An 18,366-nucleotide genomic window follows, 5' to 3' on the forward strand; every position below is an offset into this window, starting at 1 on the left:
CAGTTCTTTGGTGGTGTGTGTTGCAGCAGTTTGACGTTGGTTACGCAGAAGCCATTGAATATTTCCATTTGGGCAGATCCATATTGAATTGTTTTCCTTTATGAATGATGAGATGGCAGCTAAGAACTGTGAATGCTCCCTGTTAACGAGGTGGGACACAGCCCTCCTTGCACTGCATTGTAGTGACCGTGTTTTGTATCATGGCCGTGTCCTCACTATGAATCACTTCCCTTCCATAGATGGCTGCCCCTTTTTCTGCCAACGTTTGTGGGTCTTGACTTACCCACACCCTTGCTGTATGGACAGTGGTGCAGTAAGGACGTGGCTAAGGAATTCAGAGCTCAGACATCTTTGGTAACAGAAAGTTATCACCCCAAAAACCTCACAACTGGTTATGTCATAGTGTGCTGCTCTGAGTGTCCGCTGCAAAGGGAAATCGTTTTTGTGGCCACTGCTGTACAAATAAAGCAGAACCGTTTTATACCCATGTGAGCTGCACAAACTTCTGACAAGATGCCAGTGAGCCCACTGCTGTGGCCTACACAGGCTTTGATGGGAGTTGGCCAACAAGTTGACCCGCACATGAGCTCATAGAATCATTGCAGCTGGAGGAGACCTTTAAGAGCGTCGAATCCGGCTTTAAGGTCGCAGAGACCAGCCACGTGTAGACAAGCAGTGAAGTGGCCTGGCTACCAAGGCCAATGCAGCATTGCCCTTGGCTGCTCCGGGATGAGCGCTGCACAGCTTCTCACGTGCTGTCTCACAGCTGCTGCTCTGCAGAGGAGGAAGCTGATGGGAAACACGGTCACTCTCTGCAGCTCCCTGACAGGAGGTTGTTGCGAGGCTGGGGGCAGCCTCTGCTCCCAGGTAATGGATGATGGGACAGGAGGAAACGGGCTCACGTGCCCAGCCCTGGAGGGATCGCGCAGCTGTGGCGGTGAGGTGCTGAGGGTCGCGGGGCAGGGGTGGGTTGGGCAGGCAGAGAGCAGGGCTGGGAGCCCATGGGCTTACCAGACAGCTCAGGGGTTCGCAGGGGGTGACCTGGCGCCCAGGGCTGCGTGGCAGGCCCGTGGCTGATGTGCGGGGCAGGGCTGGGACAGCTCCCCGGGAGCCCGGCCGCAGCGACCTCGCCGCCCGCCATGGAGGTGTGAGCCACGATGTGCTGACACGTGCGGCGCCTCCTCCAATGGGAGGCCCGGCCGCCAGGCCTCGCCTCGCCCCATTGGCTGGCCCCGGTGGGCGGAGCCTCAGCGCCTCAGGAGATTGGCTGCTGGGTACCACGTGGTGATACCCGGCACGTGTCACGGGCTCACCCCACCCCTCGGTGACGTCACCCCCCGGTTCTCGCGAGACCCCCGGTGCTGCCCCTCGGGGGGCCCCTGGCGGGAGGGGCAGCGGAGGCGGGCGCATCTGAGGCCCCGCCCCCAGCTCCTCCGGGTAGCCAATGAGAGCGTGGACCCTAACCTCTTCCCATTGGCTGTCCGCATGGCATGCAAATGAGCCGCGACGTCACTTCCTGGGATAAATCGAGCGCCATTTTCTCTTTCTGGTGTTGGCTGAGGAGCGGGCGGCTCGGCTCGGCTCGGCTCGGCTCGGCTCGGCTCGGCTCGGCTCGGCTCGGCTCGGCTCGGCTCGGCTCGGCTCGGCTCGGCTCGGCTCGGCACGGCACAGCCCGGCACGGCACAGCGCGGCCCGGCACACGGCGCTGCCGCCGCCCTCGCGGCGCCCGGCGGCGGCGGCAGCAGCGGAGGAGGAGCCGCGCGCGGGGCGGGGCCGCGCTTCGCGGGGCCGGAGGGGCGCGGCGGCGGCCGCGGCGGCGGCCCAGGGCCCGGCGCTGTGAGCGGAGGGAGGCGGAGGCTGCGGCGCGGGGCCGCGGCCCGGCAGGCGGCGGCAGCGGCGGGCGCCCCCTGCAGCCCGGCCCGGTAGGTACAGCGGCGGGAGCCGGCGGCGGGGCCGCCCGCGGGGCACGGGGAGGCCGGGGCGGCGGGGCTCGGCGGGCTGGGTTCGGCTTCCACGCTGGGAGGGTGAGGGAGCCTGGCCCAGGCTGCAGAGGGAGGGTGTGGAGGCTCCTTCTCGGGAGGGTTCCAGCCCCGCCCGGACACGTTCCTGTGCCCCCTGAGCCAGGGGAAACTGCTTTAGCAGCGGCTGGGGCCGCAGCAGCTCTGCGGGGCCCTTCCAGCCCCACCGCTCTGTGAACATCGGCCGGCCTCGGCGGGATGCTGCGAGCGCCGGCCCCGCCTCGGCCGGGGGCTTCGCACGGGGACGGGCGGGTGCCGTTGTTTAACCCCCCTGCCCGGGAGCGCCTGCAGACGGGTATGCTGAAGCCCTCGCGGTAGCTGCGCCGCCCCGGGGGGTCTCGGCTCCCCTGCGGGGTGTCGCTGCCCGGGGGGTTGCGGCTGCCGCCCCTGCATCCGCTCAGCCCCGGCGCGGACACCGCGGTGCCTTGCGGGCAGCCCCCGGGGCCGGCGAGGGAGCAGCTCCCCAGGCCCCTGCACGCCAGCGACGGAGCGGCTTCCAGAGTCTGCCCGTGAACGGAAGCAGTAATTAGCAGTAATTAAACACTTGAACGGTCGAGGACTCGCTTCTTTACTACTGTTTACTAAACAGCTGTTTAGGGGGACTTTGTTTTCCAATTTCTCTGAATGCTTCAGCGCTAGAGTAGCTGAGGAGCCGGCTTAAGGGGTCATCTCAGCGTCTGGAGATGGAAAGTCTTAATTGCTTCTAGACAATGCGAGTGTTTGAGGCAGTTCGTGGAAAACTGCAGTGGGCAGGGGTTGTGGTTTATGCCTAGCCAGCAGCCAAGCAGCTGCTCACTCAGTCCCCCCACAATGGGAGGGGAAAGATGGAGCATTTGTGGGTTAAGGCAAAACTAGTTTAATAATAAAAAGTGAACTAACAAAAAGAGAAATCGAGTGCAAGAGAAGGTGAGTGATGCCCAATGCAATGGCTTCCCACAGGCTGATCCATGCCTGAGCAGCTCCCCCCAGTTGCCATACTGGGCATGCCAATCTATGGTATGCAGTAGCCCTGTGGCTAGTTGGGGTCTGCTCTCCTGGCCATGTTCCCTCCCAGCTCCTTGTGCACCTCCTGGCTGGCAGAGCACAGGAAGTGGGGGCTGTGGTACCAAATTGCTCTCACACTAAATCCAGAACACAGCCCTGCACCAGCTACTGGGGGGAAAATGAACTGTGTTCCTGCTGAATCCAGGACAGCAACAGGATGCCTGCAAAATCAGAGCTGCAGTGTGAGTGGAGTGCAGAGTTACCTGACATACTCCTGTGGTGCTTCAGCAAAGCATTTGGGAACAAAAAAATAAAGCTTATGAATAATGTAAACAAACAGACCCCCACCATGTAAATCGTCAGAGCCACTGGAATGGGCCTGCCAGAAAGGGGTGGGAAGTTCTCTCTGTCCTGATTTGTAAATGGAACACAAGGTAGCTCTTTTGCTGCAAAGGTTTGTAGTCCTGTGCCTTCCAAACCATGAGTGACTCCCTTTCAGCTGATAAATACTGAAGCTCTGACAGGTAAACGTTTTGGGGAGGATTTCATTGTTTTCCTCAACAGGTTGCTGTCATCAATACACATGTTCAAAGCCCTAAAAGCTGTAAAGACTTGTGATAAAACACTGGCACGGACTCACCCTTGGGAACCCCAATCCAAGCTGTATCCTGGACATCTCAGTGCCCTTTGTAGTAAACTTTCAGGTGAATTTGGAACAAAAGATGAGGTGTCTTCAGAGCAGTACCCGGACAAACTGCCTGTAAGAAATATGCTGTATGATAAGCTGTAACAAAACCTGCAGTCCTGATAGAAGATCCTCGTGAAATGAGTGAAACAAAAGCAAGGAGTGCTCTCAAGGCTTCAGACACAAGGAAGAGCACGCACACACACACACAGAGTTTCATCATGCCCCATGTGTTACTGGTGGGAAGGCCTTGATTTGGGTTGTTGGTAGTGCTGGAGATCCAGTGATGACCACAAAGGGTCACATCTCAGCCTTTCTCACAGTGGATGTTCTCCTGGGGTTTCTCTCTAGCTGCCTGTTTTCGTGAACACCCCCTGCTCCAGCTGAGTGTTGGATTTTGCTGTGTGCATCTGCATGCATGTGGAAGGCACGTTTCCTTGTGTCTTCCTTGCTCCAGCTCCCTACCAGCTTGCTCTTTAATTCGAGGGCCTGTGCCCTGGTTCCTTAGGAACAAAGGCAAAGTGAACTGGTGCTGATTTGGTGTAAGGAAAAGCCCTTGTGCTGGGAGTACTGTCCATCACTGGAAGAGGCTGCCAGCCCCCAGCTGCAGGAGATTTTCTAGACCCAGCTGTGCACAGCACACAGGGCCCTGGTTGTAGCTCCCTGTTGAGCCTGCTCTGACCAAGAGGCTTCTCAGGTCCCTTCTGAGGTGAATGACATTGTTCTAAGAAGCAGATGAAAAGGAAGGCAGATAAGGACTTTCCATTTTGTGGGGACTTCTCAGTTCCAAGAGGTGACAGTGTTAGTCTTTGGTGAGCAAGGTGCTATGGAGACTTGGGCTGTTGTTTAGGCTAGTGCTAAAATACTACAGCACTGCTGCAAGGGAAGAGTGACCTTTGTGACCTTTGTTGACAAGCTGAATGTAACTGGATGTTAAGATATGAATGTGGAAATGAAACTTTAGGGTTGCATCAAACCCCAGTTTGCTGTATTGTTACGGAGGTGTTGCCTAAACTAACAGTAAATGCAGGAACAGTTTGGTGCATCAAATGCCTGAGCAAGGGCTGAATGGCCTGAGGGACTTTAGTGTTGCTGTTGCCTTGGTTCTGTTTGTGCAGAGCTGCTCACTGCCTGTGAAAACTCCATGCATTATCAGTTCTTTGGGAACTGCAGCTCACAGTGGCTGGAGAGAAATTTGCCTTTTAGGGAGTCACCGTGGTAAAAGGATCAAGACTCTCAGTCTAAAGCAGCTCAGGTTTAATGTCGCTGTGGTGCCTGGGTGTTGAATTTGCTGCTTGAGGAGGGGATACGTCCCAGCAGGAGGTTGCCTGAAGTACCGCAAGCTGAGGCTTGGAGAATGTCCCAAATGCAAGAGAAATAGTGCAGTAGTGACAGAGTGTGGGTAATACACTGTAGCAATTGGGGAATGAAACTGAGAGCATGAAGGGAACAAGCTTAGCAGGTTGAAATTTTGTGTCCTTTGTGCTGGGGCATTGCTGGTGTGACCAGAACAGGGACTTGGGGGAGTAACTTGGTGCCTTGCTCACAGACACCCTGTGTACATTTGTTTAAGTGCTGGCTGGATCACCTTGCACCTGCTACAGAAATGCCCATCTTTTTGGACTGAAGACCAGCTAAGGAATTGGTACTGGTTAGGTTTTGTTTGTCTTTCTCCTTTGTGAACCACTTCTGTTTCAGAAAGGTCGCTGGGCGTGGATCTTACACACTGTACCACCTCTGTAAATGAATGGCTCTGTTTGGTGAGGTAGACATGCCCGAAGAAGTGTCTGCTTCACCTCCTGCAGTAGCATCAGTGTGTCAGTGAAAGGACTGAGACGAAGTGCGTTGGAGCCCACCCTGTTGAACCCCCTCAGCTGCCTGACCCGAGCGCGGTGCCCTCCCGTCTTAGGGGGACTGATCAGAGAGCTCTAACCAGACACTGCACAAACTGCTGGTTGTGACTTCACTTTAAAAGAGGATTTTGCATCTTAATTTGTACTCCTTGGATTTTGATGGAATGCCAGTCACTTTGATTTGTTCCATTCTGTGTAGGTTCCTGTTCCTCACCCACTCCCATGGTACCAGAATGTCTTCCAGACTCCTTACCGGTAAAAAACAGTAGACAAGAAGACTAGCATCTGTCAAATGGGGCTCCCTCTCCACTTCTCTCTACACACCTTTCCTTTGGGGAGAGAAGAAGAGGAGAATAGCATGTGAGTTGTTTGCGTTCCAGTTCAAAACCCCTTCAGTTGTATGCTGTGTCCATGAATTGTGCTTTGGGCTTTTTGTCTCCTTGAGTGGTGATTTGGGGAGTAGAAAAAGTGTTTTGGGGGTGGCTTTTTTGCTTTTGATGAGGCTCTGCCTGGAGCTTCTGTCTTAAGGGGGGGGGGGGGTCCTGAATTTACAGGACAGCCTTACCTTTCAAGGCAAGGATTGCATGGTGACAGCGGTGTTGCTCTGTTTTTGAGAAGTGCAGCTTTGAAGACATTGAGGGCTGATGAGGCTCAACTACTGTTCTGAGGATGTTGTTATTTTTCTTGTTAGAACTTGCCCTGGGTGGATGAATTGTGAGGCAGTAAGGACTGAGATATTTTAAACTCTTGTTGGTCCTCTGGCACCTATTTAGGAACACAGAAATAACCAGTGAAGCTCCCGGTGACCTCTTCTAGTGCAGGGTAGTTCTGTTGCATTTTGTGCCTACTGAAGTCTCTTAAATCTCAGCCTAAAGTGCATTTTGCTGTAATCTAGAGAGGGAGTGATAAAGACAAATACTTCTAAAGCTAAGCCCCTGGGGATTCCTTGTGATGTCCTGGGAGCTGAAGATAAGCAACTGACAGTCCATAGCCCAGCTGCATGGGGAGTGGTAAAAGCCTACTGCTGGGGAAGTCCTAGACCCTTCCTGGCCCCATGTTCTAGGCAGAGAGGCAAGCAAGCTGCACAGCAACGCTTCAAATAATGGCCCACAGCAGAAAAATCTGTCCTGTAAACCTGCCTGCTCTGTGTGTTGGACTCCAGCTATCACAGCTTGCTGGAGGGAGCAGGGCAGGGTATACATCCAGATTCTGGAGCAGGGGAAGGTGATAGAGTTATGGACACCTCTTCTTCAGAGGAGACCTTCGGAGGCATATGGATATTAAAGGCCCCTGTCCCACTGCAGCATGTCTAGCAATCGGGGCCATGCATTAATTACGTTTCCTTCCTGTTGCATTAATGTTGTAGTAGCCTGTTTTATGCTGAGGTCTGTGTCAGCTTCCAGCAGCAGAAGCTTCTGCAGGAGATTTTACTAGCAGTTGACAACAAACCAGGTTATCAAAGGGGCTTCTCATCTTGACTGTTCAAGGTGAGAGGAGGTGAGTTCCTCCTTCCTAAATGAGACGGTGGTAGTTTTTGGGATAGAACGTGGTGAGATTCTGGTGCTCTTGTTCAGTTACAAAAACACCTCCAGAACCCAGTGTAGTGCAGAATAGGCAGAGAGACCTGAACAAAAAACTTGGAACTTTCCTTAGAAAGGAGAGAAAAAATGTGAAGGGTTTTTTTCCACGCCACAAAAGTGTGATTCAGTTTCCTTTAAGAGGAAGCAAGTGAGCTTCTGGGAAATATTAACGAGAGCAGTTCTTTGGCTCGGGGCTTCGGGGTTTTTCTTGTTTATGGATCCATTTTTCAGGCTTCTGTTTCCAAGCTGTTAAATGCAAGTGCCTGTGTTCGGGTGTTCCATCATTCTTTTGTGTTTCTTTTGCAGGAAAAGTGCAAAATGTTTCAAATTCCTGTTCAGAATCTTGATAATATCAGGAAGGCTCGAAAAAAGGTGAAGGGCATTCTGGTGGATCTTGGGCTTGACAGCTGCAGGGAGTTGCTGAAGGTAAAACTTTTGACATGCTGTGAACCAGTATGACATGTAAACACTTGGAAACACGTCTCACTTTTTAGTGCCTCTGACACTCCTCTGTCATAGATCTTCACGGTGGGGCCTTTGCTTGAAGGATTGCTCATGACTGGCTACTGCTGTGCCAGGAGTGGAGTTTAATGTTTTGGTACATAATGGTATTTCTCAACAAGATGGGCTGTAGATTCAGTTGCATGTTCTCTGCTGGTGCTGCTTCAGCCAAAGGAAGCAGTGGAGCTTTAATAAAGAAATAGGAATAAAGAAAAGTGAAAGGGGTTTGTTTGTTTTTGCCATAATCTCTTCAGGATTCTCTCTGGGGAGACATGAAGGTTGGAAGAGCTAGAAGCTTATTGCAAGCTTGGCTGCACTTTTCTGTATTCTTGAATAATGTGAATCAGATGAACCCTGGCTTGATCTTCTGGCTCACTGTAACCTGTTGTACGTACGGGGATGCTCACGTTTGCAGGGTCGGGACAGGAGCCTAGTGCAGGCAGAGCCTGCATGAAGTGGGATTGTGCATTTGCCTGAGTGCCAGGGGCTTTGTTTCTCTTTGTCACTTGCTGCATCCTGTGTATATCCATGTGGTTGGTGGTGGGTTTTGACTACAAATTGGTGAATTTCACTTTTCTTGAAGATTAGATACTTAAATGGTCTTTATTACCGGCTTCTTGCAGTGCAGAGGTGTAAACGCCTCACCCTCTAAGCATTTGCAGAGTTTTGAGTGCAGAGGGGTTTGTGAGAGGGAGGGAACAGTGTTGGGTTTGTGTGGGTTAAGCCTGGATTTGTAGCCTGTTTCATCCCAGACACTAGTGTGCTGTTGAAACTAGCCTAGGGCCTTCAGAAATAACTGGCAAACAGGAATCCCGGTGCTTTTGTTCGTGAAGTTTGTGTTTGGATACGTGTGGGGCTCGGAAAACTGCAGAGGAGCTCCAACAAGAGGAACTTTTTTTGGAGTAGTAGCTGGCTTTGGCCTGAGGAACAGCAACTGCTCTGCTGGGATTGATTAGAAGAACACTGTGAGGACTGTTGCTGCCCTGACACGGTTGTTCCATACGTGATAATCTTGTGGCTTTTATAGCTTGAGGAACAAAACTGCTGCTCTTTGAAATAAGCTTCTGGAATGGCTTCGCTTTTCCAGGTTAAAATCGTAGAGGTGCTGTGAAGATTTCATACTAAACCCCAGTGTGCAAAGCAAACCACAGCTGTAAGTTAAGAAATGGAGGGAAAGAGTGAAATAGGGCAGCTATAGGAGGAGGAAGGGAGAGGGGGAAAAGATCTTTTGATGTGCAATGTGAACTTGGCTACAAGCAATGGAATGACAGGACAAATATTTTCATTCCTATATTTTCAGTAACTGTGAAGGGTTCAGAGTTTCAGCTGCACTGAAAGGCAGCCATATGAGCAAGTATTTGAGGCAAAATAAATCAAGTAGTAATTTCTTTGAACTGAGTTTTGAGACTCGTGTCCAAACACTGTATGGACTTCCCACTCATCCCCTTCGTCCGTTTTTCCCCCCTTCCTTTCTTTTGCCTTGCTCTGTGCTGGGACTATTTCTGTAATCAGAACAGGCTGCAAAAAGCAGTTTATTTCTCGTTTTCTTCTTTTCTTTTAGAATCTTAAAAGTTTTGACCCAGGTGAAAACCTCTTTTGTAACACTTCATGGAGTGATGTCTCTCCTTGGGAGTCTGTGGGCAAAAGGAAGGTATGTATATGTGTGCTAGAAACTCTGGGTGTGCATGCATGTGGAGTCACTGAGTTGTTTGAAAGTCCTGGAAAACTTAAAATAGGCCCTTTTTCATGGTTTAAAAGAATGGCTTTACCATCTGGTTTTTTTAAGTACTATAAGTCAGGAATAATCCTCCATTCCCTCTGTGTTGGTCCCTGTACTGCAGCTGGCTATAAGGACTATACATGTTGTTTGCTGTCTTTAAGGATGCAACCTTGAAGATGAGCGTTCAAGGAGACACTGTAGTGTTCTACCTTTTTAGCCTTGCCTGTTGTGTACTCTGAGCATGGTCCTGCATACCATGCTTCTTGTTCCATAGGAAGGGTGACGGTGTCATCACAGAGATGCGAGCGGACGAAGCTGAAGTTACCGTTAGCTTGGGATGAGGTTGCTGTGGAAAACGTAGTGCAGTTAGATTGGTGTATGTGGCTCAGCTTTTGGTTCTGTATAGCTGGGATCTTGTGTGAGGCTAGAATCTGCAGGAAAGGCAGGACTGGGATGAGCAAGCCAAAGGGTTTCTATAGCTTTATATTCTAGCAAGTTTCTAAGGTCCTGTGCAGAGCACAGAGTGTGTCCAGAAGAACAAATAGTCTTGTCTCAGGGCTCCAGATTGCTTCCATGGAGAAGGCCTGGTAACAGCGTGTTCAGCAGCAGTGAGTCTGCTCTTTTTATCCTGAATCAAGTGCTAGTGCTTTAGAAGAGTGTGATGGTGGTTTGCCAGGATGTTTTTATTTGCCTTTACCATCTTCGAAACAAACTGAGGCTGCCAAGTGGAATAGTTGGGTGTTTTTTAACAAAGCCCTCAATGTACAAGCTGACCAAACAAAGCCACTCAGTCTTTGCCAAATTGCCAGGTAGTAGAGAGCAGCCCCTCCTGCCCTTCAGGACTTTTTACTTCTGCTTTCCTGAACTTGGGCTCATGCATTTCAGCCTGGAGGCTCATCTGTGTCTGTTTGCCCAAGTCCTTAGAGAGAGGATGAATCAGCCCCTTCAGCCCTCCCTCAGGGTAGGCTGACATTTACCTTTGGGCAAGACACGGGTGGAATGGACATGAAGGAATGGAATGGTGAAAGGAATAAATGCCATTAGTGGATAGGATGGACTCTGCTGCTCTGCCTCACTCTGTCCCGTCTTCTGGTTTTGTTATTTCTCCTTTATGCACATGAGAAGCTGCTCCTTTTCTCAGGCCTCCTGACTCCAGTCAGCATGTCAGCTCAGCTCCAGCCTTGCTTATTTTGTCGGGGTTTTTTTTGGCTCTTCTTCCACATTCTGACTAAAAGAAACTCAGTGTTGGGAGATAATCTGTGTTAGGTGAGCGAGAGGGTGTCTCCTCCCCAGACATGAAAGAGGGAAGGGGGAGATGAAGGCAGAGCAAGTGAAGCTTTCTGTCTAAAACTTTGGATGGAGGGCTGGGGTTCTTTTTCTTCACAGTCCTTTAGGACAAGTGATTAGCTGTTACACTGAAAATGGAAAAGACACTAGAGAGGGAATCTTCCTTCATCCCTCTTGTGTGGGGAGAGACCTGATCCCTTGCCAGAAGGGAGGAGCAGGGGTCCTGACTGCACGAGTCAGCATGATCAGTAGTACTTGTCTGTCCAAAACCCAAGGCTGATGAACTCGAGCCTGGAGTTTGTAATGTGTTGCAGTGGCACAGGTTTGCCAAGCTACATCTTTTGGATACTGAACTTGTCCCTGTCTGTTTTCTGTAAACAGCCACAGTTCCTTGATGTTCATCATTGGCATCCTCGGGCTGGGAGAAGTCAGTCTTGCAGGATGCTCTGTTCCAAAGCTGTTGCCATAAGGGGGAACAAAATAAGTTGTTTAAACTCCATTGGAAACTCAGTAGGCTGGAGTTAGATGTCTGCTTAGAGAGGAGCTGGTGGTTTCATTGGCTGTTGGAGGCTATTGTGTCTTTCTGCTTGTCTCTAGGTTGTGAGGAGTGTGAGACTACACAACGGGAAGTGTTACAGCCTTCTGGGGTATGTTGTTTGGAGTGGGACTAACCCAGTTTCCCTACATGCCTCTAATAAGCCTCTTTGGTTTCTGTTTGTGCAGCTTTAGGGTTGTGCTGCTCAGTCTCCAAAGAAGCTTCAGTTTTTTCCCCAGGTGGCTCAGAATTCTTGTTTTGTCAAAGTTCCTGTAGAACCAAGGTGCTGTTGTTAGACTGCAGCAGCCCTGGGAAGCGTAAAGAGCAGCTTGGATGGGTGTGCAAGGAGACCACGTTCACAGAAGGATTTTCTGAGGTATCTGTGTGGAAGATCTGTATTTCGTACAGACAACAGGCTTCCACATACTGCTGTCCTGCTGAAACAGGGTGTTGTGTGATCTCGTGGTGGTGGTGGTAGAACTTGAGGTACAGATGGATTCTTTTTTCCCTTTTGCTGGAGTCTGTTTTTACCTCCATCAAAAAATACGTGATCCAAGGAGGCACGGAGCGTGGTTTCCCCTGGGCTCACCTGTATGCAGGTGCTGGGGCAGTGTCTGAGTGGTACACTGCAGTGCTTGTTTGTGTGAGGAGCCAAAACACTGCTGCTATGGAACAGTGAGTAAATTCAGCACTTGGGCCACTTGTAAGTGTAAGTAGGGGATAATTTGCTGATGCCTCCACGATGAGCTCTTCAGCAGCCTTTAGCTAGCCAGTGGCTTTATCTGACCCGGTCCTTGGAATCTGGGGGTTAGATGTTGGCTGTCGCCAGGAGGTTGTTCTAGTGCTGCTAACAGATGACACCTTTGTGGCCGTGGGAGAAGACAGACAAAAGCACAGTGGCAGATGTTGCTCCAGGTCCTCGTAACTGACAGGTCTGTGGCGCACAGGGTCTGGCTCTGCTGGGCACCCCAGTGTAGAAATGCCCCGTTCCCACGGGGTGACGTTCCCTGAGGGGCAGAAGCCAGCACATCTGAGCGAGCAGCCAGGTTCCACTAGATGTGTGAGTGCAGATTTGTCCCCTGGATGCTGTTGTGACCAGTTGTGTGGTTTTTGGCAGGAGCCCAGGTTCACTTCCTGGGAAGCTGATGGAGTAGTTGTCAGGGCTGCCAGCTTTTCGGGAAGAGCAAATAATGGCTATGGAAAGCAGGGCTGTGGAGTAGCATGGAGTTGAGGGAGGAAACCACTGCTTGAGGAAGGGTAGCTAGCTGGCTTGGCTTACTACAGTTCAGGTGTTTGCTTTTTGAGAAGGATCTGTGCTCTGTAAATGAGTGTGCTGGAGGAGATTTCTTAAAGTCACTCTGTTGGGATGCTGAGGTGATACAGAGAGGTCACTGCTGCTTTATCGTAAGAGGGAATTGTATTCCTTTCTCTTACTAATCTGCCTCTGAAAGCACGTGGAGCTTTTAGGGCAAAAAAAAGTCTTTTGTGGCTTTTCTGGGAGAGGAACTTGAGTAGAGCTGTCAGGGAAGGGTGGGGTGTTGAAGTACAGACGCCACACACACCCTTCTCCCTTGTCTCCCTTTCTCCAGCAGGCAGGAGTTGTCCCTAAATAAAATGACCTAAATAACGTTTGAAAGAACTAAGTGAAGCATTAGAAGTGCTGTACGAAAGGGGCCACTGTTCCTAACGGCCGAGGCTTCACCTCCTGGGCACTGCGGCAGACACACTCTCCTGAGCTTGTTCTGTGGGTCCCATCTTTAGGAACGGGCTTCGGAATTGCTTCTTGTGAACTTCTCCCGTTGAAGTATATCACCTTTCAAGCCTGCTTGTCAGAGCCAGCAGGAGCGGAGCAGATAGGTGCTGTCCACGCAGTGTAGGCGTTCCTCAGAGGTGACAGAGCAGGGCGCTGGCAGCCGGCAGCTTCTGAGCGCGTGTTTGTGTTTTGTTTGCAGAGGTACAGGACAAAGCCGTACTGCTGCAGCTTATGCAAGTTCTCCTCCAAGTTCCTTACTTCCTTCAAGAATCACCTGCACCGTTACCACGAGGATGAAATGGACCAAGAGCTGGTGGTTCCTTGCCCGAAATGTGCGTTCGCTTCCGACCCCAAAATAGTGGCAAAGCACATCCGGATGTTTCATTCGCCTAACAAGAAAATACAGAACTATACCGTCAGCATTTTGGATGGCATGAAAGAGTTCAGGAGCAAGGTCATAAACTTCACCTGTCTAAAATGCCACTTTACAGACACGCTCTATTACAATATGAAGAAGCACGTGCTCATGAACCATTTCCAAAGCTTAATAAGTACCTACTTTGGCCAGAAACCCGACGAAGATGATGAGAATTCAGTTGAGCACTACTGTAAGAAATGCAACGCTTCTGCCAACAGCCAGGATTGTTTAATGTATCACGTCCTGACATCTGAAATCCACCGAGACCTGGAGAACAAGCTGCGCTCCGTGATTTCAAAACACGTGAAGAAGCCGGCGCTGGCGAAGCAGCTGAACATTGCTCCAAAGCTTCCCCAGGACGACGCGGGGGCTGCCGCGGCCGCGGTGCCCGTCACGGCTCCGCCTTGCCTCCAGCTCGCGTTTCCCCACAACGGCCCGAACCAGAGCGTGGTGCAGCCGAGCGCCGTTCAGAACACGGTCAGGTCGCTGGCCGTCCCAAGTGCCTCCGGTAGCCTTCCACACCCAGCCCCTGCTCCGGTCGTCACCCTGCCGCACGTCGCTCTCGTCTCCGGGAACCTTCCCGTGGCGCCGAGCACCGTCGGCGTGCAGCCCTCGCCTCCCCAGCCTGTCCTTGTTTCCCACGGGCTCCCCCTCGCCCAGCCCGTGGGTGCCGTCAGCGGGCCCGCGGCGCCCGCCGTTCTTCCCCTCAGTCAGCCGGCCAGGCCCGGGGTCTTTCCCCTGACCCAGCCCCTGCCCGTCCCTCAGCCCGCCAGCCCCGGCAAACCCCCGGGAGCCCTCCCCGCCGGCCGGCCTGTGGCACCCGCCGTCCTCAGCGTCAGCAGGCCGCTCGGGCCCAAGGTCGTCCCCGTGGCCCAGAGCCCCGCGCCGGGCGTCCTCCAGCTCAACCAGCCGCTGGCCTCGGGGGTGGTTCCCGTCAGGCAGCCCGTCAGACCCGGCTTTCTGCAGCTGAACCAGCCCGTCGCGCCGGCCGTTATCCCGGTGAACCAGCCGCTGCAGCCCGCCGTGTCTCAGAACACCACCTTCCTGATGGCGGGCTCGGTGCTCCGGCAGCTCATCCCCACGGGCAAGCAGGTGAACGGCTTACCCGCCTACACGCTGGCCCCGGTGTCGGTCACTCTGCCGGTCTCTGCCGGCGGCGGCGTGGCCACCGTCACCCCTCCGCAGGTGCCCATCCAGCTGGTGCAGTCGGGGCCCGTGGCGCAGCTGTCCCAGGCGCCCGCCGGCGCGCCCTCTCCTCCCGTGGTGCTGGCCTCGCAGAGCCTGTCCTTGCAGGCCTCCCCGCAGGGTCCCGAGAAGAGCCAGGCCATCAGGCAGGCCAAGCAGTGGAAGACCTGCCCTGTCTGCAACGAGCTCTTCCCGTCAAATGTCTACGAAGTGCACATGGAGGTGGCCGCCCACAAGCGCGGCGAGGTCGGTACGGAGGAGAGCCCCGACAAACTGGCGGCCTGCGCGCCCTTCCTGAGGTGGATGACGGAGAAGACGGTGCGCTGCTTCTCCTGCAAGTGTTTTCTGTCCGAGGAAGAGCTCATGAAGCACGTCCTGATGCACGGCCTGGCTTGCTTGTTTTGCACAGTTACTTTCCATGACTTGAAAAGCCTGGTGGAGCACAACAAAACCACACACAACGGGAAGAAGCAGCTGCACGCAGATTACTGCAACCGAGGGTTTCAGCTGGGAAACGACGCCCAGGGCGACCTCGTGTTCCCACACTTCGATTTCAGCACGGTGTTGCCGAGCAAGGACATTGGGCAGAGAGAAGTGCATCTGGCGGTGCTGGCCGGGCTGAACTCCAGAACGCTCGTCCCCGTTTACATCAAGGTGAAGCCTCAGCCGGCGGAAGCGGAGGGCAGGTGCAAGAGGAACATGCTCACCTGTCCCTTTTGCTTCGGCACCTTCGCCAGCAAAGACACGTACGAGGTGCATTTGAAGGAGCGGCATCACATCATGCCGACCGTCCACACCATCCTCAAGTCGCCCGCCTTCAAGTGCATCCACTGCTGCGGCGTGTACACGGGGAACATGACGCTGACGGCCATCGCCGTGCACCTGCTGCGCTGCCGCAGCGCTCCCAAGAGCTCCAACTCCAGCCTGAAGATGCAGCTGGAGCGCGGCGACAAGAGGGAGCTGCTGCTGCTGAACGGCGAGAAGCACGACGCGCTGGCGCTCAAGAGGAAGCAGCCCGAGCCGTGCGCGGCGGCGGAGGAACAAAGGGGTAAGGAGCAGCAGCCCGTGGGCTCGGGCGCCGGCGTGGCCGTGGCCGAGGCTCACGCCGGGGCAGCGCCTTTCAAACGGCAGAAGGTGGGCGCCAGGACTGAGGCCAGGAAGTTCCCCTCCGGCGAGGACCTGCGCCTGCTGGCCCTGGATCCCAAGCTGTACGACCACAGCTCTTCCCAGGGCCAGAACCGGTTCTTGACGGACTACTTCCACAAGAGGCCGTATCCGTCTAAGAAAGAGGTGGAGCTGCTCTCCTCGCTGCTGTACGTGCTGAAGGTGGACGTGGCGGCCTTCTTCGGGAGGAGGAGGAGTAGCTGTTTGAAGGCCATAAACAACCACAAGCCCTCCGTGCTGCTGGGTTTCAGCATGTCCGAACTGAAGAAAGTTAAGCACAGTCTGAGTGTCAGAGGCGAGCCGTTAGAGATGTAACGGAGCCCTTCCTCCCGCCTCCAAGCGGCCCCTCGGCGCTGCTCGCCCGTGGAGCGGCTCCCGGCGCCGGGGCGCACGGCAGCACGCCGAGGCTCCGCTCAGCGCCGCTCCTCCCACGGGAGAGAGCGCCCCGGATTTGCGGGATGTGTTTTGGGCTTTCCACAGTTCCTGGAGTAGTGGGGGTTGGGGTTTGTTTGGGTTGGCTTTGTAACTCTCGCTCTGTTTCCCACTCTTCCCCCGGCTCCCGGGACACTTTTTCTACGGCCGTGTAAAACGTTGGTCCCGTTCCAAACAAAGCCCCGTTTATTTTTCTGCGGTGGTGTCATCTTTTCTAAACAATAAAATGTTTAATGTTGGTTACAACGCTGAGGTACTAAAGCACCACACAAACAGCCACTTGCTGACTCCTGTTTCGAAGCTCTCCTCCTTTTTTTAACCTGTCTCTGTTCTCCTGACTGAAGAAGCCACTGTAGCCTCCCCATCCGTTGCCCCTTGGATTTCCCGGTGCACTGGGAGCAATAAAAGGTCTGTCGGTCTCTTTATTACTTTCTTCCTCAGTCACAGCACCCGTGCCAGTCAGAGTCTGGTGCCTTGTGCTGCTAACAAGGTGGGCACTGAGGGGCCCGGGGGTGCCTGTTGAAGTGTTTCCATTAAGTGACTTGAAGTGGTTGTGTTGTTATGTGCTGAGGGGGTGTTGCTAACCAGAGGGGTTTGCTCTCTCTCTTTGTGTTGAAGCCTGGTTATTCAGATACCTGCTGGCAGCTGCATTTGGTTTCTTTTCTCCAAAAGAGGAACCTCATGGCGTTCAACAAGGACAAGGGCAGAGTCCTGCAGCTGGGAAGGAACAAGTCCATGCACCAGCACAGGCTGGGGGTGACCTGCTGGGGAGCAGCTCTGCAGAGACACACCTGGGAGTGCTGATTGATAATAAACTAGCCGTGAGCCAGCAACGTGTCCTCGTGGCCAAGGCCAGTGGTATCCTGGGGACATCAAGAAGAGTGTGGCCAGCAGGTCAAGGGAGGTTCTGCTCTGCCCTGCTGAGGCCTCATCTGGAGTCCTGTGCCCAGTTCTGGGCTCCTCAGTTCAAGAGGGACAGGGAACTTCTGGAGAGAGGCCAGTGCAGGGCCACCAAGATGATCAGGGGATGGAACATCTTCAATACGAGGAAATGCTGCAGGAACTGGGGCTGTTTAGTCTGGAGGAGACTGAGGGAGGATCTTATTAACATTTACAAAGATTTGAATGGTGAATGTCAGGAGGTTGGGGCAAACCCAGCTGGACATGTTCCTGTGTAACCTTACCTAGGTGGGACCTGCTTCAGCAGGAGGATTGGACTAGATGATCTCTGAAGGTCCTTTCCAACCCCCACCATTCTGTGAGTCTGTGTAAGGCACACCCCACCTGCTTTGCAGAGTTCTGGATGCTTCCTGAGCAGATTGCTTCGGTAGATGGAGCGTGTGACTCGTGTAACGTGTGGAAGCCCTGTCCAGATGTCACCAAAGTCTGGTGGAAAAGATGGTTTTTGTTTGAAGTTGTGGCTGCAGGAGGTGGTAAGGGAGCAAGGCCTCCTCCCCAGGAACTCGGGTGTGTGGCTCCTGTGTGCCCTACTCTGGGTGGTCCTGCTCTGGCAGGGGATTGGACTGGATGAGCTTTCGAGGTCCCTTCCAGCCCTTGAGATTCAGTGAAGTCCTTTGGGTTAGAAGGTGCACAGACTGGAGCTGGGTGAGTAACTAGAGCTGAACCTGCAGAGCACCTGAAGGAGTGATACTCAGGTAGTGTTGGGTTTTTTGTTGCTCTGTAGAGAGCAGAACAGTACAAAACCCAAGTAGACCCATTGTGTTCATAGCATCTCCATTACTGGTGGCATAAATGCTGTGGGGAAGGTTCATTTGAAGAGCAAACTCGAGTAGAGGTGGCCTTGCTTGCTGCTGTCCTTCCTTTGTGGATACACCTGGTTTCATCAGGCTGTGGTATTCACTGACAGCCACTCCTGTAAGTCACCTGCAACGTGCATTCTCTTTCCCTCCTCTGTCCCCCTCTCCCTGACCGTCTTTCCCAGAAGAATGAAGAGCAGGTTCTTCAGTCTGTGGCTGGTGCCAGTGTTACAAGGTGAGGGTGATGTGCCCCAGTGAGTTCTGGGGTTATTTTTGGCTCTGAGCATCCTTCTGCCCTGGGCACTGGTTTTTAAAGCCGATGCAGAACTGTTTCTGAGCCACTGCTGAGAGGGGATGGCTTTTCCAGCAGAACCTGCTCGCTGTCCACCTGAGGCTCTGGGAGCTGTCACAAACTCGTTTGGATACAGCCTGGACATTTTCCTGCTGATGTCCTCACAGAATGTTAGTGTGTATGTACCATATAGTTGCTTCAG

General features: G+C 53.2%; 1 protein-coding gene across 3 annotated transcripts; it reads left to right on the forward strand.

Moving 5' to 3' along the window:
* Positions 1-1,861: 1,861 nt before the first annotated feature.
* On the forward strand, positions 1,862-16,895 carry ADNP2 (ADNP homeobox 2). Of its 3 annotated transcripts, XM_061995787.1 has the most exons (6): positions 1,862-1,922; positions 5,740-5,900; positions 7,427-7,546; positions 9,183-9,272; positions 13,116-16,523; positions 16,734-16,894. In XM_061995787.1, the coding sequence occupies exons 3-5, from the start codon at positions 7,439-7,441 to the stop codon at positions 15,996-15,998; spliced, it is 3,081 nt and encodes a 1,026-aa protein (XP_061851771.1). In that variant the 5' UTR covers positions 1,862-1,922; positions 5,740-5,900; positions 7,427-7,438; the 3' UTR covers positions 15,999-16,523; positions 16,734-16,894. The 3 variants fall into 3 exon arrangements, with proteins under 3 accessions (XP_061851771.1, XP_061851772.1, XP_061851773.1); XM_061995788.1 differs by lacking the exon at positions 1,862-1,922 and having other exon boundaries at positions 4,149-5,900; XM_061995789.1 differs by lacking the exons at positions 1,862-1,922; positions 5,740-5,900; positions 7,427-7,546 and adding an exon at positions 11,226-11,275 and having other exon boundaries at positions 9,207-9,272; positions 16,734-16,895.
* The last annotated feature ends 1,471 nt before the right edge of the window (positions 16,896-18,366 follow it).

The sequence above is a fragment of the Colius striatus genome, chromosome 4 (assembly GCF_028858725.1).
Source record: "Colius striatus isolate bColStr4 chromosome 4, bColStr4.1.hap1, whole genome shotgun sequence".
In the NCBI taxonomy this organism is placed as follows: domain Eukaryota; kingdom Metazoa; phylum Chordata; class Aves; order Coliiformes; family Coliidae; genus Colius; species Colius striatus.